The sequence below is a fragment of the Schistocerca nitens genome, chromosome 2 (assembly GCF_023898315.1).
Source record: "Schistocerca nitens isolate TAMUIC-IGC-003100 chromosome 2, iqSchNite1.1, whole genome shotgun sequence".
NCBI classification, from domain to species: Eukaryota; Metazoa; Arthropoda; class Insecta; order Orthoptera; family Acrididae; genus Schistocerca; species Schistocerca nitens.
In genome coordinates, this window is record NC_064615.1 from 1095208357 (window position 1) to 1095232100 (window position 23744).

At 46.0% G+C, this 23744-nt stretch overlaps 1 protein-coding gene across 1 annotated transcript in view; it reads left to right on the forward strand.

Moving 5' to 3' along the window:
• The first annotated feature begins 3258 nt into the window (after nt 1-3258).
• Nucleotides 3259-23744, forward strand: part of LOC126235566 (uncharacterized) — a 91711-nt gene continuing 71225 nt past the window's right edge. The window contains exons 1-3 of the mRNA XM_049944284.1: nt 3259-3446; nt 17594-17719; nt 17831-18293. Of these exons, the coding sequence (XP_049800241.1) occupies nt 3259-3446; nt 17594-17719; nt 17831-18293 (777 nt within the window). The remainder of the gene's footprint in view (nt 3447-17593; nt 17720-17830; nt 18294-23744) is intronic.

The following is a 23744-nucleotide window of genomic DNA, read 5'->3' on the forward strand; positions in this document are numbered from 1 at the left end:
GAAGATAAGGTAGGTAGATCACGTAACTAATGAGGAGGTACTGAATAGGATTGGGGAGAAGAGAAGTTTGTGGCATAACGTGACTAGAAGAAGGGATCGGTTGGTAGGACATGTCCTGAGGCATCAAGGGATCACCAATTTAGTATTGGAGGGCAGCGTGGAGGGTAAAAATCGTAGAGGGAGACCAAGAGATGAATACACTAAGCAGATTCAGAAGGATGTAGGTTGCAGTAGGTACTGGGAGATGAAGAAGGTTGCACAGGATAGAGTAGCATGGAGAGCTGCATCAAACCAGTCTCAGGACTGAAGACCACAACAACCGACACCATCACACCACAACTTCTATATAGGTCCCTTTCAAGGACGTTAAGCGGTTAGTACGTGGTTCCTGGTTCACGCCAGATGAAAACCCGGCGAGAATCACTGTTCAGACTATACCCGGACTCGTCCGCGATCATAACGTGGGACCACTGTTCCAATGACCATATACTGTGTTCTTGACACCAGGCTTTAAGGGCTCACCCGTGATTAGGGGTCAGTGGAATGCACTTTGGAAGTCTTCGGGCGAATAAACCATGTCTATTCAGTCGTCTGTAGACTGTGTGTGTCTGGAGACAACTGTTCCAGTGGCTGCGGTAAGGTACCGAGCAAGGCTACCTGCAGTACTCCGTGGCCTTCTGTGGGCGCTGCTGGTGAGATATCGGTCTTCTTCTGGTGTTGTACACTAGCCGGCCGCAGTGGCCGTGCGGTTCTAGGCGCTGCAGTCCGGAACCGCGGGACTGCTACGGTCAGAGGTTGAATCCTGCCTCGGGCATGGATGTGTGTGATGTCCTTAGGTTAGTTAGGTTTAAGTAGTTCTAAGTTATCGGGGACTGATGACCTAAGATGTTAAGTCCCATAGTGCTCAGAGCCATTTTCTTGTCGTTGTACATTGTGGACGTCCCATACTGTAGAGCCTGGACACGTTTCCTGTGTGCTGGAATCGTTGCCATAATCTTGAGATCACACTTTGTGGCACACAGAGGGCCCGTGCTGCGACCTGCTGTGTTTTACCAGCCACCTGTCGCCTCGGTAAAATGGTTGAAGTGCCTATGAGCACTATGGGACTTAACATCCCAGGTCAACAATCCCTTAGACCTAGAAGTATTTAAACCTAACCAACCTAAGGTCCAATTATTCAAAATGACAGTGACAGTCGCATTACTTATTTTGTCGCCAACCGGTTTCAACCAGCGATGGGGTCATGTTCAGGGTAATTTACACAACTTTTTCGCTCGCTGGAGTCGTCACCCTGTCTGTGCACGGTTAGTAACTATAGTTACCGTGCACAGACAGGGTGACTACTCCAGCGAGCGAACAAATGGTGTAAATTTCCCTGAAGATGACCCCATCGCGGGTTGAAACCGGTTGGTGACAAAATAAATAATGCGATTGTAACCGTCATTTTGAATAATTGATTATAAGCAAACCAATCGCTGTTATCTCCACGCAACTATCTTGTCTAAAAATTTAACCTAAGGACATCACACACATCCATGCGCCAGGCAGGATTCGAACCTGCGACCGCAGCAGCAGCGCGGTTCCGGACTGAAGCGCCTAGAACCGCTCGGCCACAGTTGCCGGCGTCGCCCTAGTATTCTACCCCTCATAACGTGATCAACATGTGTTTTCTGAACCATTTTCAAGACACAGTCACCATTAGCACGTCTGAAAACGTCTGCACACTTACTCGCAGCACTCTACTCTGACATGCACCAACACACCTCTGTGTATGTGGACTGCTGCCAGCGCCACGGTGCGACGACCGCAGGTAAAACACACCGCATGGTCATACCCCGAGGTGATTTAAACCCGCAAACCGGCCACCAGAGCGTTGTTTCACCATGTCTCAGCATTATGCTTAATTTATAAGCATGAGCGTAGTTCGGGGCGCAATACACAGGCCGCCGGTGGGCCCGCGTTGATGTGGCACGGCGTGATTGGAGCGTAGCCGATAGGTTGTATTTTCCGTACGTGCGACGGTAGGCGTTGCTGGGGTCACTGCGGAAGCGGCATAGGGACGGTCGTGCCTGCGCTGTTTAGCGGCGGCGGTGCTGAGCTGAGCGCCGCCTGATTCCCGGCCGCGAAACGCTGTGCGCCAAGGTGCGGTCACTGACGATGGTTTCGGCTCTTGAGGAAGAGTGGGCTGCCGTTCCTCTGGAGAAAGTCATACGCTTCATTGAAAGTATCCCCAGCAGAGTTGCGGGCGTCATAACGGCGAGGGTGAACTAACCCAGTGTTAATGTCCACCAATAGGTGTCTTGATTCTTTTGCTCAGATAGTACAGGGTGATTCAAAAAGAATAGCACAACTTTAAAAACGTGTATTTAATGAAAGAAACATAATATAATCTTCTGTTATACATCATTACAAAGAGTATTTAAAAAGGTTTTTTTTTCACTCAAAAACAAGTTCAGAGATGTTCAATATGGCCCCCTCCAGACACTCGAGCAACATCAACCCGATACTCCAACTCGTTCCACACTCTCTGTAGCATATCAGGCGTAACAGTTTGGATAGCTGCTGTTATTTCTCGTTTCAAATCATCAATGGTGGCTGGGAGAGGTGGCCGAAACACCATGTCCTTAACATACCCCCATAAGAAAAAATCGCAGGGGGTAAGATCAGGGCTTCTTGGAGGCCAGTGATGAAGTGCTCTGTCACGGGCTGCCTGGCGGCCGATCCATCGCCAATGTGGTGGCGCTCCATCCTGCTGAAATATGAATTGTTGTGCTTCTTGTTCGAGCTGAGGGAACCGCCAATTCTCTGACATCTCCAGATACTGTAGTCCAGTTACAGTAGCACTTTCGAAGAAAAAGGGACCAAAAACTTTACTGGCTGAAATGGCAAGCGAACAAATGTACAACTAAATGAAACTTTATAGCTCCCTTAATTCGCCGACAGATAGTGCTTAGCTCTGCCTTTTGTCGTTGCAGAGTTTTAAATTCCTAAAGTTGTGGTATTCTTTTTGAATCACCCTGTATAATACTGTGACTCGACGTTGCATTAATTTGTAATATTTGTGACTCGACGTTGCATTAATTTAAAAAATTATGCTTCCACTGTTCGTGTTGGATGTCGAGCTGTTTGGCCTTCCAGATCATGACACTGTGAGACAACTGTAGCCTGAATCGCGGAGTCTGCTGCGACTCGGAGGATGAATCATGTAGAGTGTAGGCAGCGCGAGTGCAGCCAGCGGCCGAGCGCGCGTGCGCCCAGATGGCGGTGGGCGATACGGCAGCTGGAGGGGCGTGCCGCTGCGCCGCTGTCTGCTGTCCGCTGTCCGCTGTCCGCCTACCAAGCACCCGCCGTGACGCGGGCCGCTCAGCGGGGGGGCCCTTCTACCACCAGCTGGTCGCCGCACAGCCGCGCCGCCCCGTGACGTCACCGGAGAAGCGCCGCAGCCGGTCTCCTCGGGTGTATCGGCTCCACTGTAAAAACGATTACACTTCCACCTCTACTTACGTGCTTCTACCGAGCGAGGTGGCGCAGAGATTGGCACACTGGACTCGCATACGGGAGGACCACGGTTCAAACCCGCTTCCAGCCATCCTGATTTAGCTTTACTATGATTTCCCTAAATCGATTCAGGCAAGCCAGCCTGTGTGGCCGAGCGGTTCTAGGCGCTACAGTCTGGAACCGCACGACCGCTGCGGTCGCAGGTAGGAATCCTGCCTCGGGCATGGATGTGTGTGATGTCCTTAGGTTAGTTAGGTTTAAGTAGTTCTAAGTTCTAGGGACTGATGACCTCAGAAGTTAAGTCCCATAGTGCTCAGGGCCATTTGAATCATTTTTCGATTCAGGCAAATGCCGTCATCGTTTTTTTGAAAGGGTACAGCCGACTTCCTTTCCCATTCCTTCCTACTCAGACGGGACGTATGACCTCTCTGTCTGGTCCCCTCCCCTAAATCAACCAACCAAACGACCTACTTCTATTTCTGCTTCCTAGTAAACACTCTGGGCGTAAAATTAATTACCTCCAGTGAAACCGTTTCTCTCGTGCGTGCCACGGAGCTCCCGTGACGCCGCTGCATGAACCACGGATTCTTGGCGGTGTGTGACGTGCGAGACAAACTGCACGATACACTGCCCCTCGGATTTAATCTCAAAGGTTTACTGCTGGACCCATATTAATTGTCTGCCCCACCATACTATCAAATTAGTCCAAACTATTAACACTTTCCTCCACCCTCCACTCCCCTCTTCAAACCCGTCCTTGATTCTTTAAAAGATCGAACTTCCAAGTCCAAAACAGCTTGAAACACGTGATTACTTTGCAACTGAGTTTACGTATTAACCCACTTTTTCAGACATCTCAATGTTCGTGATGGCGCATATCCTGAACTATGTGTTGTACAGTGATGTTACTTTGCATGTACACTCAATGGTAGATGTGGACACTCTCTACCAAAGTCTTGCGAATTCAGTCACTAGTAAAAACCCAATAAATTAAAATCTTCATTCCTAACCTTCGCCTTACGAAGTGCGGGAGAGGGAGGGAGGGGGGGGGGCTCTTGATACCGATCTCTTGAAAATATTGTAATCTCGTCATGTAGTTTATATTTTAAAATTCTGAAAAAATATTTGTTGTTGTTCATGGAGTCTTATACCAGATTCCGGAACTGTTTAAAATTTTAAAGTAAAACTTAACACATAAATTGAAGTCTTGGTAGTGCATGTCGCTTTTCACGACAAATGTCGTATTCATATTTTCATCTTCACGACCCTTCGCACACATCTACATACCTTTGAAAACCATACTGTGAATAAAAGCCAACGACACTTAACAAAATCTGTAATTTTCAAATTTTTTCATCAACTGCGACATAGTCGCATATACAAACAGTGATCCAATACTGTCAAATGTTTTTTTATTCCAGTGTCTGATCACAATATCAATTCTTTAGACGATGACCGGTTTCAGTTCATAATGACCATTCTCACTTGAGGACATGGTGTAAAAAAGATCTGAGGATGGTCGTTACGGAATGAAACCGGTCATCGTCTAAAGAATTGATATTGTGATCAGACACTGGAATAAAAAACATTCAATTTTTTTTATTTTGATCATAAAGTGCCCCACCCGTCGGTGTGCACATTACGGCAAATGCGCTGGTAGTCCTACCGCTGCGCTCAAAGAGATTTTTAGGTTCTGGACCCTACTGATAGATCAGTACCTACATTGGTGGGCTTGCCTTCCTTCCCCCATCCCCATCCGTTTTGGTTGTACATGTTATGGAAAATGAGTTAGTATTTCTAGGGCTAGTGATAAAGTTTTTGGTATTAACATAGAAAATGTAGTAACAGATAAATTATTTGCCATTCGTTCTTTTGTGTAGTATGTTTGCTTGAGAAAGGTTCAAAATTATATGTAAAGATTGTTGGAAGTCTCTAGGTTCCCTCATTCTCAAACTCTGGGTGAATGTATTGAGGGTAATTTGCGCGGCATGAGGTATGCTGCCTCAATGCATAACAATTTCTAACTTAAATATTTGCCTTATTGAATTAAACCTGAATAGCAAGAATATACCTTATACGATATGGGTTCCTCCTTTTTACAAACACACTCCTTTCTCTTTTTACCCAAACATGTTTCAGTACCTGTGTGCCGTCATCACTTTTTTTTTTACTGAAAACTGTAAAAAATTGTAAGGTGGCGTTATTTTACAGCTTACAAACCGCGTTTGCGTCAATACGACGTAAGTAAGCCCCTTCAATGATAGAAAAGACAGTTTTGTGCTCGTTCATGAAAAACATGATTGTGACCGACATCGTCTAGTACATTTAATTTTTCTGCATGTTGGGTGGCTGGGGAACGAGAAGAGCTTGCGGTAGAACGGAAGGACAATAGGGCGGCACAGCCGCTTCCGGAGCTAATCCGGGGACCCGCCCGTGAGCTGGAGTTCCCGGGCGCGGGAAGCGAGAACGCTATCGCACGACCACGAGATGCGGACATCAGTAAGAAACAGAGTCCAGCTATTTCAGTGTCAACAAGGATGAGGTGTAGCAAAGTGACGCTGAGCGTGAGTGGGGCGTCTGGTTGCCACCGGTCGTCCTTCATTGCAGCAGCAGATGGCACCTGCGGTACCGAGTCGCTGGAGGCGTGACTGAGCAGGCGTGGTCAATTGGGTCCGCCGGATCCCGCACAGCTGCTGTCAGTGTCTGAGGAAACTTGCTATTATGTTGCCAACTGTGACGCCCATGCGGTGGTATCAAAATGTGGTGCCACAGTAACTAATGGCCCTTTCTGAGGTACCCGACTCCAAACGTCAACTGAATGCAGTTGCCTCCGCAATGTTCGCTCCGAAACTAACACCGACCTGTATTCCTTGACAGTTGCAGCTCTTGTCAGATTTGAGAGTAAGTATTATTGTCAAGGCATAACACTCGTTGCCGACCCCAGAGAGTTAGCATTTTTGTACGCCCATAGTTCTTATGTTGTGTTACAAAGCTGCGAGTGGGACACCGTTCGTTGTAAACACATTGGCTAGTCCGCGTTCACAGACTAACAAATACGTCAGCTTCATTCTGGGTGTCGGCATAGGCACACCCAAACACGGTAGGTGCTTGGTGCTATAATTCTCTTACGTCTGCACGTCGAAAAACTTTACTGCTTTCATTCCATAAAACTGACTAGGACATAAATATCACTTGACTTCACTTACGTTGACGGTGATTGTGTAAGGCAGCCATTGGGTTTTATTACGTAAATTTATTCCCTGGTAAAGAATATTGACTGTAGGCTAATCAGACATCCACCGTCATGTTACAACGACAAAATTTCAAGTACACATAGCACAAGGCTTTATCTTCTCATGTGAAATTTTGAAATGCAATAATTCAAGGAAATCGTATAATATAGTAACGGGTCACGAAGGTTTGGTGAATTATTTATAGTAAGAACCACAAGAACTGCGCTCACACAGCAAACAATTTAACGCAGCTAAAACATTCATCATCGTGACACTTTTTCAATTACAGGCCACATGTCTTGTGAATACACATCACTTGTCCTTAATACAATGGTTTCCATTGCCTTCTGCATCCTCATGCCGTTGATCATTGCTGATTCTTCCGCCTTTACGGGCAGTTTCCCACCCTTAGGACAAGAGAGTTCCTTGAACCTCTGTCCGCTCCTCCGCCCTCTTTGACAAGGCCGTTGGCAGAATGAGGTTGATTACTTTTATCGAAAGTCTCCGGCCGCCATTGCTTATTATTAATCAAAATTTTACCAGTGGCGTGTTTCAAAGCCTGGACAGAGTACGTGTTGATCACTAATCAAAGACACTACCACTAGACAGCATAGCACAAGCATAATTAAACGTCCCAACCGCAGCACATAACATAAAACAAGTACTTCACAGAAAACGCAATACATCCCATAGTCACGATTGCATTGCCTGTCGCACCCTTCTATCATGAAACCATTTATGCTGCTATCCTCTCCACTGGCTATTACAATAGATATTCAATGTGGTGGCCATCATTTGCTGCAGACAATTGCAATTTCTGGCGTAATGAATGTCGTACACGCCGCAGTACATGTGGTGTAATGTCGCCGCAGGCTGCCACAGTACGTTGTTTCATATCCTCTGGGGTGTAGGCACATCACGGTACACACGGTACATAATGGCCACCACATTGAACATCTATTAGCCTGACATGTCGGGACACACTCTATTCCACTCCGTAATTGAAAACGGAAACCACGTGTGTACGTGTACCTCACCCCTCATGGTAATGTACATGTGCGTCAGTGAAAAAGACCAATAAAAAGGTGTTAGCATGTGGACGTAATGTGCTGTTCCAGTCTCTTCTGTACCTAAGGTCCATCACCGCTCCCTTTGGATCCCTACGTAATTCGGTCCTCTCCGATACATACGATCGAACAGCGGAGGAGTGGTACTCAAGCTCCAACTTTAGGTTACAATATCTCCGGATGTAATTAACATTTTACAATGCAACAAAAGGCACTGATTACGTATTTGTTTATATGTTCAGATGTGCTAACAAAACTAACGGGGTTCCATTTAAAAAAACGTAGGTTTGTGTTAAAAAACATACTTCCGTGCATTTTTTTATGGTTTGTATTAACCAATTACACTAGCCCCTCTCCTCACGTTCGGTCTGTGGAATCGGTTCGTCAGTATTTGGTGTGGTTTACGAAATATATCCAGCGGTAATGTTAGGTGACTCACCCGGTATACAGGGTGTTACAAAAAGGTACGGCCAAACTTTCAGAAAACATCCCTCACACACAAATAAAGAAAAGATGTTATGTGGACATGTGTTCGGAAACGCTTAATTTCCATGTTTGAGCACATTTTAGTTTCGTCAGTATGTACTGTTCTTCCTCGATTCACCGCCAGTTGGCTCAATTGAAGGAAGGTAATGTTGACTTCGGTGCTTATGTTGACATGCGACTCATTGCTCTACAGTACGTTTGGGCAGGCATTGTTGGTGATGTCTTGATTGGGCCCCATGTTCTTCCAAATACGCTCAATGGTGCACGTTATCATGATTTCATACGGATACTCTACCTGTCCTGCCAGAACATGTGCCTTTAAAAGTACTACACAACATGTGGTTCATGCACGATGGAGCTGCTGCACATTTCAGTCGAAGTGTTGGTACGCTTGTCAACAACAAATTCGGTGACCGATGGATTGGTAGAGGCGGACCAATTCCATGGCCTCCGCGCTCTCCTGACCTCAACCCTCTTGACTTTCATTTATGGGGGCATTTGAAAGCTCTTGTCTACGCAACCCCAGTACCAAATGTAGAGACTCTTCGTGCTCGTATTGTGGACGGCTGTGATACAATACGCCGTTCTCCAGGGCTGCATCAGCGTATCAGGGATTCCATGCGACGGAGGGTGGATGCATGTATCCTCGCTAACGGAGGACATTTTGAACATTTCCTGTAACAAAGTGTTTGAAGTCACGCTGGTACGTCCTGTTGCTGTGTGTTTCCATTCCATGATTAATGTGATTTGAAGAGAAGTAATAAAATGAGCTCTAACATGGAAAGTAAGCGTTGCCGGACACATGTCCACATAACATATTTTCTTTCTTTGTGTGTGAGGAATGTTTCCTGAAAGTTTGGCCGTACCTTTTTGTAACACCCTGTATGTTATGACTTTTGAACACTATTAAGGTAAATACATTGTTTGTTCTCTGTCAAAATCTTTCATTTGCTAACTATGCCGTATCAGTAGTTAGTGCCTTCAGTAGTTAGAATCTTTTATTTAGCTGGCAGTATTGGCGCTCGCTGTATTGCAGTAGTTTGAGTAACGAACATTTTTGTGAGGTAAGTGATTTGTGAAAGGTATAGGTTAACGTTAGTCAGGGCCATTCTTTTGTAGGGATTATTGAAAGTCAGATTGCGTTGCGCTAAAAATATTATGTGTCAGTTTAGTGATGATCAGAATAAGTAAAGAGAGTAATGTCTGAGTACGTTCAGTTTTGCTCAGCTGTCTGAAAAGCAAATAACGTAATTCATAAATTTTGCTAAGGGGACGTTTCACGGTACAGACGGCCGGCGGCAGGCTAGCGGCACACACGCGCTCGGAACCTCTTCGTTGTGTGAAGCAATGCAGACACCGCCTAGCTGTCACTCCGACTCCACTGTTAGTGCTTGGTTCAGCGAGCATCATCCTTGTTGACATTGAGAGCTGGACTTTATTTCTTGCTGCAATATTTGTAATGAGTGCTTTGTTCGCTTGGAGGAATAAAAGTTAAGTAAATCTTCTGTTTCCTGTCTTAACTTATTCGCTGATCATTTCTGCTTCTCTCCATCTCTCTAACAATAGGTGCCACACCATTCTGTGGCCCATCTCTCCTTACCATTGTATACGAAGTCGTACACAACAAATTGTACTGGCTGACTGTTAAGGAAACGTAATTCATACACGAACCAAATGGTTTACAAAACATTCAGTCGACCACTCATTCTCCCGAACAGCCCATCAGCCTGGTTGGATTAATACGAGGTGCGGCTAGAAAAAAACCGGACTGATGCTGGAAAAAACATTTATTTACAATTATTTACAATTTCATGTTATCTCCTTCAATGTACTCTCCTCCTCGGTCTCTACACCGCTCCATACCAATTTCCCACTGTTCATAGCAATGCTGCAGATCATTTTCGGTAAGTCCATACATTACGTCCGTCGCTTTTTCTTTTACTGCTTCAACAGTCTTAAATCTAGTTCCTTTCAAAGCTGACTTGACTTTAGGGAAAAGAAAAAAGTCACAGGGGGCCAAATCAGGTGAGTAGGGTGGATGATCTAAGATGGGAATGTTGTGTTTTGCCAAAAACGTCTTCACTGACAACGCACTGTGAGCTGGGGCATTGTCTTGGTGAAGGATCCATGACTTTTTTCTCCACAAATCGTTCCGTTTTCTCCGTACTCGCTCACGTAGGGTAGCCAGGACGCTAATGTAGTAATGCTGATTCACTGTTTGTCCCTCTGGTACCCAATCAATGTGCACAATCCCTTTGATGTCAAAAAAAACAATCATCATTGCCTTGAATTTCGATTTTGACATTCGTGCTTTTTTTTGTCGTGGAGAACCAGGAGTTTTCCAATGCATCGATTGGCGTTTAGTTTCGGGATCGTAAGTAAAAAACCACGATTCATCGCAAGTAATAACATTTTGTAAGAAGGTGGGATCACTTTCAATGTTTTCCAGGATGTCAGAACAAATCATTCTTCGGCGTTCCTTCTGTTCAATTGTGAGACACTTTGGAACCATTTTTGAACACACTTTGTTCATGTTGAAACTTTCATGAAGAATCTGCCTAACACTTTCCTTGTCAACTCCTGTTAACTCAGACACTGCTCTGATTGTTAAACGGCGATCTTGTCGAACAAGTTTACCGATTTTTTCAATGTTTGCATCAGTTTTTGCTGACAGTGGTCTGCCAGTGCGAGTGTCATCACTGGTGTCTTCGCGGCCATCTTTAAATCGTTTAAACCACTCAAACACTTGTGTTCGCGATAAACAATCATCGCCGTACACTTGTTGTAATATTACAAACGTTTCACTTGCAGATTTTCCTAGTTTGAAACAAAATTTGATGTTAACACGCTGTTCTTTCTGTACACTCAACATTTTCCGACGCACAGACAAAACGTCAACTACTTAAAACAGACGCCACGGGCAGACTGAGTGCAGGAGTCAGATGAAACTCGAGCAGTAGGCGGAGCGAGAGTCACGTGACAGGCCACGCGACTTTCAGCCTTATTGCATTCGTTTTATTGTTTCACCAGTACCAGTCCGGTTTTTTTCTAGCCACACCTCGTAGAAGAGTCAAATGGTTCAAATGGCTCTGAGCACTATGGGAATTAACATCTAAGGACATCAGTCCCCTAGACTTAGAACTACTTATACCTAGTTAACCTAAGGACATCCATGCCCGAGGCAGGATTCGAACCTGCGACCGTAGAGGTCGCGCGGTTCCAGACTGTAGTGCCTAGAATCGCTCGGCCACAACGGCCGGTAATAGAAAAGACAGACAAGATCTAACGAAGAGCAGTGCGTTTCATCAAGGGATCGTGAGAGCGTTACGGATATTCTCTACAAACGCTACAAGAGAGGCATTGTGTATGACAGAGAGATGGAATTCATAGAACGTATACTCCAAGAGGAATTTGTCAGCAACAGAATTTGTCCTAGTGGATTATGCAAAAGAACTAGGAGCACCTTACATTTACCATCATACTTCACCGATGTAAACAGCTTTTGGGAAGAGAGTGTACTGCCTCCTCCATCAGTTACAGTCCCCATTTTTACAGGGCGTGTAAGAAAAAGGTGATTTATATTCTTGTAGGATGTAGTATTGGTCAAGACTAAAGAAAAGTTCCTCTAACGATATATCCAGAAAACAATGCTTGTTGAGATTTGGATTGTTTTAGGTCCGCAATTCACCGCCCACATTTTACCTACAGGTGAGGCAAGATTGAAAAGAGATAGCACAGTAAATTACCACAATACGTTCGTACGGGAAGATGTAAATTCTCGAGCAATCATGGCGTTGAGGCATAAGGATCGCTCCAGTATAGATGTTTGGGCATTAACTGATGAGACATGTGCTTTACCAAACAGAGTAACAGGTGCTTGTATCAGCCATTTCTACAGTATGACTTACCGGTGCTACTGGAGAACGTCTGACTGAAGTTCTTTGGGCTACTGTATGACTCTCTTCGTTTAAACAGGGCTCGTTGATGTCTCAAGGATGAGCAGTACACCGTCTGCATGGCGCCCTTACATAGTAGTGATTAGTCAATCAACTATACTGATGATCCTGAGGTCCAACGGTTGAGGGCAGACACGTAATGCAAGTAAAAAATTTTGAAATCTTAAAGATCGGGAAACCCACAGTAAAAAAGAACACCACACTCCAGATTTTATATTTTATGTAACTGGTTTACTCAACAAGATTTAGCATCCTACTGAATGGTGGTCTTTAATGACATCAACCAGCAGCGCGCGAGTGATCTCCACTTAATATGCTCAAAGTAGTAAGTGCGTTTATACACTAGTTCCTTTAACCCCACGTTCAGATGAGTAAACTTAAGTCCATGTATAACGAAATACAGTCCAACGCTCCAATAGCTGAGGTCACAATCATAAGTGTGTGTTCAACGTTGTGCAATTGAAATGGAACGAAAATGAACTGGAAGTGTGAATGTAAATGGACTTGGACCTTCATTCCTACACTAACTATTCTGCAATTAAATAATACGTTACATGAAACATTATTTCATACCTTGTGGTATGAACAGTTTTCTATAACACTTCTGTGTTGCATGGGCTTACCGATAGGGAACCAGCCCCGGCGTTCTCCAGGAGCTGAAACTAATGGTTAAGCTCCTTCGCAGCTCTGGTCTTTCCACAGCACTTGTTATTGACCGTCTGACCGTCTTGCTGAGATTAATTACTGTTCCTTTAAACATAAATGATCGATTTACATACCCATGGATGTATCTTAATCGCACTCTCAAATACTGTCGACAAGGTCAACTGTTAAGTGTTCAGTTATAAGAGCATGTTTAGAGCACTTTCTGGTATGACACACTTCTACATCTACATCTACATCTACCTGACTACTCTGCAATTCACATTTAAATGCTTGGCAGAGGGTTCATCGAACCACAATCATACTATCTCTCTACCATTCCACTCCCGAACAGCGCGCGGGAAAAACGAACACCTAAACTTTTCTGTTCGAGCTCTGATTTCTCTTATTTTATTTTGATGATCATTCCTACCTATGTAGATTGGGCTCAACAAAATATTTTCGCATTCGGAAGAGAAAGTTGGTGACTGAAATTTCGTAAATACATCTCGCCGCGACGAAAAACGTCTTTGCTGTAATGACTTCCATCCCAATTCGCGTATCATATCTGCCACACTCTCTCCCCTACTACGTGATAATACAAAACGAGCTGCCCTTTTTTGCACCCTTTCGACGTCCTCCGTCAATCCCACCTGGTAAGGATCCCACACCGCGCAGCAATATTCTAACAGAGGACGAACGAGTATAGTGGAAGCTGTCTCTTTAGTGGACATGTTGCATCTTCTAAGTGTCCTGCCAATGAAACGCAACCTTTGGCTCACCTTCCCCACAATATTATCTATGTGGTCTTTCCAACTGAAGTTGCCCGTAATTTTAACACCCAGGTACTTGGTTGAATTGACAGCCTTGAGAATTGTACTATTTATCGAGTAATCGAATTCCAACGGATTTCTTTTGGAATTCATGTGGATCACCTCACACTTTTCGTTATTTAGCGTCAACTGCCACCTGCCACACCATACAGCAATCTTTTCTAAATCGCTTTACAACTGATACTGGTCTTCGGATGACCTTACTAGACGGTAAATTACAGCATCATCTGCGAACTTAATGTAAACACTTATCATCATAGCATATTTAACAATAATGGTGAAAGGGTACAGTACCGCCCGACATTGAAAATAGGTACAACATACTTCATTATTTTTGTCAGAACAACACATTTTTTTTTTGTAAAATAACTCAATTTCAATTAATACAGCGAAGCCGGATACCATTGTGGGAAAGAATGACAATTTATTTATTTAATTGATCACATGTGCACTCCCACAAAGTAAATCCCTACATCTAGTTTGATGAGATCTGTGAAATGAATGAATGTATGGTCGTCTGCTAACCGCAGATAGTGAATGTGAATATATGATCATCTTTGAGACGATTCTTTGGCCACCTTTGGTGGGACCAAAGAGATGAAATTTACCTGAGCTTTGAGCGCCTGAAATGTGGCTGACCAATACGGTAGCATGGTCTTCCCCCACCTCGACAGAGGTGCGAGAGGACCTGAAGAACGGCCATGTTTCAGCACTCTGCCGCTGGATCTTGTGCTGTTAAGACCTGTTTTAGTTGTGCTCCGTAATGACGAAAGAGTGGAGACATGGTATGCATGTGGAATATTTAAGAGTAGTTTGAAATAATAATTTCTCTATTTCAGGAACTTTTGTGGGGAGAATTAAATGTCAGGCAGGTAATATTAATGGGATTGTAGTAATCTTCGGAAGTGACCAACGGTCATAATGAAACCACGTGTAGCAATAAGTTGAAATACTTCTGTGTGCTTAAATTAAGCTGAATTACTAGCGTGTGTACAATAAGTTGAAATATTTAAGAAATAGCGTGTGTACCATAAGTTGAAATATTTAAGAAATGGCGTGTGTAGGACTTGAAATTAGAGACGAGTACTTCCACGTGGTGAGTACTGTGTGAGTCTCAAACTGTGTATGAGACAAAAGATAAAGAGAAGTACTCGTCCATAGTATCAGTTGAGGACTCGCGTGTGTGATGAATACGTTCTTAATATTAGTTTGCGTGATATGATTCCGTGTGACGCTAGATTCGAACTCTGAGAGAGAAGCAAGGTGAGTCGGCCGTCTATCCAGCAACGCCACTTGGCTTGCATTGCACAGGAAGACGTGCAAATATCTCCAGAGTTCATAGTAGGAAAGTAGAATTACGAAGTGGGGCAGTGTCATGTGAAACTGGGATAAATATTAATTGAAGTGGGAAAGCTGAAAGTGATAGTGTTGTGACTATTTAGTGTTCTATATTTCTTATTGCAGTGTGATGTATGTCATGTAATTTGGGTATGTGTGGTTTGCATGGGAGAGTAGCAAGGTAGTTTCAAAAGATTAGTGGGTTATGCTTGTTCCTTCGGTACCGCTCGGTCTGGAAGAAAGTTTCGTCATGATGATTGTGAGAGTCGAAGTGTGAGATATAATTAAAGATCCACCATCCTATCCAGAAAGTGCACTGTAGCGTTAAATAATTACGAGACCATAATATAGAGATTCACCAATGTAAAGCCATGCCCACTGGGCGGAATTTCTCATGTATTATTGTTGTAGGTTATAGAATTTGTGTGTTTAGGTTATAGAATTTATCGGAATAAATAAGATAGTGAAAAGAAAAAGATTGGTGGCCTTTTCCTTCGAATTGTATGTTGTCATGATATTCAGAATTTATAATGTGTGCGCCATTCATATTCAGTGGGATGGCCATGTGTTGTTCAAAGCCGTTGAATGAGAAAGAAAATTTGGTATTGCCAGTGCGTAGTGTACAGTCAGAGTTCCGTAAATTACTGATAGTCAGATGCGTGTTTCCGTTGCGTATTAATCATATAGGAGGATAACTTGTAACTTAAGTGTGAGTACTAGAGTTCATGTTACTCGATAAATAAGAATGAATCCACTCGCTTGGCAGACCACTCATCTTGCAGGCCTGACTGCTTGATGCCACAGTATGAGCAAGGCATGTGGGTGCCTCTCAATGTAACTTGCGCTGTCACTGGTGTTAATGGCTACTGTGCAATGCCATTATCCCATTTTATATCTATCTTGTCAGACAGCCTCGGCTGTTATTTATAGTGTATGAACGTTTCAGCGTACAATCTAGTTATGCTCGTAATTAGAGTTGCTGCTTGTGTACATAGGATTGTCTTTCTTCAACTCACATATAACCATTAAGCTTGCTGCAACGATATTCCTTGTCTCATTCTGAGTTATTAGAATGTCTGTTCTGTTCAGAGCCCTGATATTTCCAAACAACACAGCTTATAACATCTGCAGCTATTAGCAGCCCTCTCGGGGCTTATACGTTTGTGCTTAGCACTTCAGACCAGACATTTGCTGCTGCTAATCGCTCCATAGGCCCTCGTCTTGCCTAGGGCTTATACGTTTGTGCTTAGCACTTCATACCAGACATTCGCTGCTGCTAATCGCTCCATAGGCCCTCGTCTTGCCTAGGGCTTATACGTTTGTGCTTAGCACTTCAGACCAGACATTCGCTGCTGCTAATCGCTCCATAGGCCCTCGTCTTGCCTACGTTGGCGGTACCCATTACCATTTCCCTAGTCTCCTCCGTACACGCGCAGCACAATGAACAGTTTTCTATAACACTTTTGTGTTGCATGCGCTTACCGGTAGGGAACCAGCCCCGGCGTTCTTCAGGAGCTGAAACTAATGGTTAAGCTCCTTCGCAGCTCTGGTCTTTCCACAGCACTTGTTATTGACCGTCTGTCATTGTTTAGGCTTCTGCGCCTTACCGCAGCAGTGGAACCTTTGATGATTGCCCCAGCTTTAACAAATAACTCTTAACGGCAACCTAAGGCTTTTGGTTCAGCCTTGTCTCGTTAGGAACGTTGCCCCTGCAGAGAGACGGCTGGGGTTTATATGAACCGGGGCATGATTTCCTACAGGTCGTGCCACAGTACCTCTCCGGAATGTTTCATGGGCATGGACTGGCAAAGGGGATCTGGTAGCATGTCCTCCCCGTACATGGGATCAGAATCCGTTGGATGTCCAACCCATCGACAATGTGCAGATGTTACACTTGTGTGTGACCATTGCACATGGAACAATCAGAATGGAGGAAGATATATTTGAAAGAGTGCGTGATTCCCTTCGAAGAAAGGTTGAATGTGTCAGGATAGGTGGTAACCACGTGGGGCCTGCTTCTGCGTAACAGACACACGCGATTGAGAGGACAGATTGGCCAGTATCTCAACAGGTATTGGTCCCTGGAGACATATTTACACGAAATTTTCTTCTAGTGGCTCTGAGTACTATGGGACTTAACTTCTGAGGTCATCAGTGGCCTAGAACTTAGAACTAATTAAACCTAACTAACTTAAGGACATCACACACATCCATGCCAGAGGCAGGATTCGAACCTGCGACCGTAGCGGTCGCTCGGTTCCAGACTGTAGCGCCTAGAACCGCACGGCCAGTAAGGCCGGCTTTCTTCTGGTTTTGGCCGGTGTTAATTTCTGTGGTGATATCTGACACATGTTGTTTAAAGAATGTGTAAACCAACAAACTCCATTCTCTTTTCTGTTAGAATACTGCAGGAGCCTCGTTTACAGTGACATTATTATTCCAGGAGCGCTAGACCGTTGCCACTGCGTTTGGAATTCTGTGTCCCTGTTTGTTATTACACATTTGAGTTCTACGAATAGAATTGGTGACTCATTTTTTAGGAAAACTGCCCCGGGCAAACCACAGTCAGGTGGAGGGGGAGCTGGCTTTGGTGACTGCGCAGCGGAGGTGCGCAGCTCTCCACGCCACCCCCTGCGCTCAACCGTGGCGCGACAGACAATGGGCACGTAATTTTGTGCGTCCGGACCATCGCGCGACCGACACAGCGCCGGGCGCGAGAGCGGGCCGCGATAAAACATCGTCTTAACGATTTGTTTGCGCTGTGTTGTACTGGCCAGAGGAGGACGGCGACACGGGGCCCCTTCGGAACCGTTTAAAGCTCGGGCGCTGAGTCCGCCCCTCACAGCGGGCAGTGTGTTATTATTTACGGCGGCGCTGTCCGCGTTCCGTTTTGCTGGCCGCGGCCGGTTTTCGGGAGCGCGGACGAGTTTATCGGTGCGGCCGCCCGCCGTATTTCAGGTATCGCCGCCGCCGCCGCCGCCGCCGCCGCCGCCGCAGCCATGGCAGCGATCTCGAGCGCCCGCCTGTCCCATAAACTGCAGCAGCCTAATAGAGTGGGCCGCGCGCCGCGGCGTCGACGCCGTCTGTAATGGCCCGCGACGGGCGCCCGCCCCCTGCTGTGGCACCCCGGGTATACACAGCTGCTCCTCGGTCCCCGTGCCCAGCCAGCCTGGTGGCTACTTCCTTGCATGGACTGAGTTCGTTTCTAAACCCACTTTCCAAACTCCCGACCCTGGCGCAGTCCTTAAATATAGGCTGTAACGGCTATAAGCCCAGATAATTCTATATCCGACACCTGACAATGAGGTGAAAAAAGTGGTGGGATGTCTCCTAACATCGTGTCGGACCTCTTTTGCCTACTTACTGCACCATCTCGACGTAACATGGACTCAGCAAGTTGGAAGTCTGCTTCAGAAATATTGAACCATGGTGCCTCTGTAGCAATCCATAATTATGAACCAATTGCTAGTAGTGGATTATATGCACCAACTAACCCCTCCATTACCTCCCCATAAATATTCGATGGGACTCAGGCCGGGCGATCTGGGTGGCAAAATCATTTCATCGAATCCTCAAAAAAATGGTTCAAATGGCTCTGAGCACTATGGGACTCAACATCTTAGGTCATAAGTCCCCTAGAACTTAGAACTACTTAAACCTAACTAACCTAAGGACATCACACACACCCATACCCGAGGCAGGATTCGAACCTGCGACCGTAGCAGCCCCGCGGTTCCGTACTGCAGCGCCAGAACCGCACGGCCACCGCGGCCGGCGTCGAATCCTCCAAAGTGTTTTTCAAACCAATTACGAACATAAACATAGGCTTCTGCGGCCATTGTCACAGTCAATAAAATTTTTCTGGGATTGTGACCGCATTGTTAATATGTAAAACTAGCGACGTTTCGGTCACTGTTGCAAGTGACCTTCTTCAGGTTGCTTTTGTGAGAAAACTTTTCTTTTATACCTGCAGACGTGGCTGTTATCACATTCTGGTAGGCTGTTAAGGATGAAGGGGAAGGATGTTAGAAGCAGGAAGACAACGCTACGTCACAACCGCCGCCTGTTTTCCATTCGCCGATTTCCTCTTATCACAAGCAGAAATCCAAACACCAATCAAAACATCGGGTTTCCACTAATGAAAAAAAATAATAAAAACACCAATAAAGAACTTCTAACGTCCCTTCCCTTCATCCTTAACAGCTTATCGGAATTAGGTAACAGCCACGTCTGCAGGTATATAAGAACCGAAGTTTTCTTGTTCAATAGTAAACAAAAAAAACCTGAAGAAGGTCGGTTGCAACAGTGATCGAAACGTCGGTACTTTTACATACTGACAATGCGGTCACAAACCCAGAAAATTTTTATTGGCTATAATGATGAACAAATGTTGGCGCTTTGTCACCTATAAAAATTTATCGTTTGCGAACGTGAAGTAGACGATTGGCTGAAAATGGTCTCCAAGTAGTCAAACAAAATCTTTTCGAGATAAGGATCGTTTCAGTTTCAAGTAAACGCAGCTCTCACCATTATGCAGCGAACACGAGCTTGTCCAGTGCCTTGTTGACACCTCGGTGCCATTACGTCATGCGGTCTGTGCCACATTCGAACCCTACCATCAGCTCTTATCAACTGAAATCGAGATTCTTGTGTGTCGGCCGCTGTGGTCGAGCGGTTCTATGCCCTTCAGTCTGGAACTACGCGGCTGCTACGGTCGCACGCTCGAATGCTGCCTCGGGCATGGACGTGTGTGATGTCCTTAGGTTAGTTAGCTTTACGTACACTCCTGGAAATGGAAAAAAGAACACATTGACACCGGTGTGTCAGACCCACCATACTTGCTCCGGACACTGCGAGAGGGCTGTACAAGCAATGATCACACGCACGGCACAACGGACACACCAGGACCCGCTGTGTTGGCCGTCGAATGGCGCTAGCTGCGCAGCATTTGTGCACCGCCGCCGTCAGTGTCAGCCAGTTTGCCGTGGCATACGGAGCTGCATCGCAGTCTTTAACACTGGTAGCATGCCGCGACAGCGTGGACGTGAACCGTATGTGCAGTTGACGGACTTTGAGCGAGGGCGTATAGTGGGCATGCGGGAGGCCGGGTGGACGTACCGCCGAATTGCTCAACACGTGGGGCGTGAGGTCTCCACAGTACATCGATGTTGTCGCCAGTGGTCGGCGGAAGGTGCACGTGCCCGTCGACCTGGGACCGGACCGCAGCGACGCACGGATGCACGCCAAGACCGTAGGATCCTACGCAGTGCCGTAGGGGACTGCACCGCCACTTCCCAGCAAATTAGGGACACTGTTGCTCCTGGGGTATCGGCGAGGACCATTCGCAACCGTCTCCATGAAGCTGGGCTACGGTCCCGCACACCGTTAGGCCGTCTTCCGCTCACGCCCCAACATCGTGCAGCCCGCCTCCAGTGGTGTCGCGACAGGCGTGAATGGAGGGACGAATGGAGACGTGTCGTCTTCAGCGATGAGAGTCGCTTCTGCCTTGGTGCCAATGATGGTCGTATGCGTGTTTGGCGCCGTGCAGGTGAGCGCCACAATCAGGACTGCATACGACCGAGGCACATAGGGCCAACACCCGGCATCATGGTGTGGGGAGCGATCTCCTACACTGGCCGTACACCACTGGTGATCGTCGAGGGGACACTGAATAGTGCACGGTACATCCAAACCGTCATCGAACCCATCGTTCTACCATTCCTAGACCGGCAAGGGAACTTGCTGTTCCAACAGGACAATGCACGTCCGCATGTATCCCGTGCCACCCAACGTGCTCTAGAAGGTGTAAGTCAACTACCCTGGCCAGCAAGATCTCCGGATCTGTCCCCCATTGAGCATGTTTGGGACTGGATGAAGCGTCGTCTCACGCGGTCTGCACGTCCAGCACGAACGCTGGTCCAACTGAGGCGCCAGGTGGAAATGGCATGGCAAGCTGTTCCACAGGACTACATCCAGCATCTCTACGATCGTCTCCATGGGATAATAGCAGCCTGCATTGCTGCGAAAGGTGGATATACACTGTACTAGTGCCGACATTGTGCATGCTCTGTTGCCTGTGTCTATGTGCCTGTGGTTCTGTCAGTGTGATCATGTGATGTATCTGACCCCAGGAATGTGTCAATAAAGTTTCCCCTTCCTGGGACAATGAATTCACGGTGTTCTTATTTCAATTTCCAGGAGTGTAGTTCTCAGTCTAGGGGACTGATGACCTCAGATGTTTGTCCCATAGTGCTTAGAGCCATTTGAATCATTTTTCGAGATTCTTGTGACGAGGCCACATTCGTCTAGGGTCTAACCGACATTTCGAGGAGCGCAGGAGCAGCGCCGCAGACGATGTCTTGCTGTTAACAAACACACTCGATCGGTCGTTCTCTGCCATAGCCCATTAACGCAAATTTCGCCACAGTGTCCTAGCGGATACGTTTGTCGTATGTCCCGCATTGATTTCTGCGGCCATTTCACGCAGCACTAACTGCTCTACGCAAATGCCGCTGTTCTGGGTCGTGAAGTGCAGGCCTCCGGTTACCGCGCTGTCCGTGATGAGAGGTAATGCCTTAGACGTGGTATCCTCGACACACTCTTGAAACTGTGGCTATCTGAATTTCCTAACGATTTCCGAAATGGAATGTCCTCGATGCCTAGCTCCAACTACCATTCTGCGTTCAAAGTGTGCCACGCGGCCACAATCACTTCAGAAGCCTTTTCACATGGACTGGCAGCTCCGCCAATGTTCTTACCTTGGGCACGCGATACTACCACCATCTATATATATGTGCATATACTATCTCATGATTTTTGTCACCTCAGTGTATATGTGCATGTCGCTGTCCCATGACTTTTGTCACCTCATTATATTACACACATAACTGTGCTGGTTGTTTGATCTCTGCGTCGAGCAGTCTTCTCACAAACACTTCACAAACTTTAGGACCTGGTCTTTCCTGCATAGCTGTATATGGGCCGTGAAGTGAACGACACGTGGCATTATAGATTAAACATTTTGCGTCCATGCGCCCACACTTCAGCATCTGACTAGCTGCCCAGACGAAAAGAAGCGTTAATGTCATACTCTTCCCACATGTACTTGGAGATACTAATCAACCTTATAATATACTACTTGTAATAGCTACAATTATCTGTCTTCAAATGAAGTAAATACCGAAGTAATTTCGTTCAGTATACTGACCTCGATCACCAATAGAAATACATGCCCTAATATCTACTACCCCCTGTATAACGTACTGTCACTGCCACTCTTTCGTGAACAACATTTGCTTGGGATTAAATAGTAATAAAAGTACTGTTAAAACTTCCTGGCAGATTAAAACTGTGTGCCGGACCGAGACTCGACCTCGGGACCTTTGCCTTTCGCGGGCAAGTTCTTTACCAACTTTTTTTTCTTAGAACCGCTTTTTCTTCTTTTTTTAGTAACAATAATATTTTATAGATTCATTTAATTTTAATGTCCCAAGAGAAAAATCATATATAAAAAAGAAGGGAAAGAAATATAGGGCTGAAGTGACATCCTCGTCACTTCACTGGGAGTACATCCTATCCCTCGAAACAACGTAAACCTGGAACTCCCCACCGCTTCGTGGGGTTATGAAACATGCTGCCTAGAAAGTTCGCAAAATGCGTTTTATATTTAGAGTGGCTTCAGATGATTTCGTGTTGTTCTAGTAGATAATGCCAATAGTCCATGCCCGATATTAAGGTCCGCGAGAGCACGTAGTGCGATGCGTGTCCTCCAATCCATCGGATTGCCGAAGTTTTTTGTGAGGGGAAAAAGATAGTGTCAGGGAAAAATAAAGCGTCCGTCGTGATCGTTGATTCGTCGGTGCGTCGGAGGAGGGCCATGATGCGTTGCGTCAGCCGCCAAACATCCTTTGCCTCACCGCACTGCAGAGAATGTTCGTCTGTGTCCTGCATGCCACATATAAGGCAGAGCGGGGAATCTACCACGCGAATGTCGTACAATCGTTGGCGGTTGACTGTCTTGCGGTTGATTTGTGTATACCATGACGATCTCGCTGCTGTGGTGAGGAGAGGTGTATGGACAGCTCGCCAAATCTGTCGCCAGTGTCGTGTTGGGTATTTAAGTTCGACAACATTGCTGCCATGATGACGCCGCAAGTATCGATATATCTCACGGGTAGTGGGGATTCTTGTAGAAGGTATCTGTAACTGAACATAACTAAAATCAACAAAAAATCGCGCGACGTGAGAAAAAGAGGGCGAGATTGTGCCTACTGCCACCAGTGGTTCAAAGGACGTGGGAAGAAGCACATCCAGGATGGCCGACGTGATGGCGTGTTGCCGTTGGTTCCAAGTGCGTAGCGTCGCTCGCAGGTATAGAGCTAGAGCCTTGTTCCGCACATCCGCGAGGTTAAGTCTTCCAGAATGGTGTGGGAGAGTTAAAGTCTCGTATTTGATCTTAAACAACATTCCTTGGCTGACATAGTATCCAAAGGCCGCCATTAATCTGTCAGCAATACCATGTGGCATTGGCAGTACCTGTGCCAGGTGCGGCAGTCGCGAGGCCAGATGAACATTAGTGTAGTCCACCCTTTGGAGCAGGTCGTGCGTCCGGAGTTAATTGTTGCGTATGTGCAGTCGGACGTGCTGGAGGAGACGTCGATAGCTCGCCGCCGCTGATTGGCGTAGCGATCG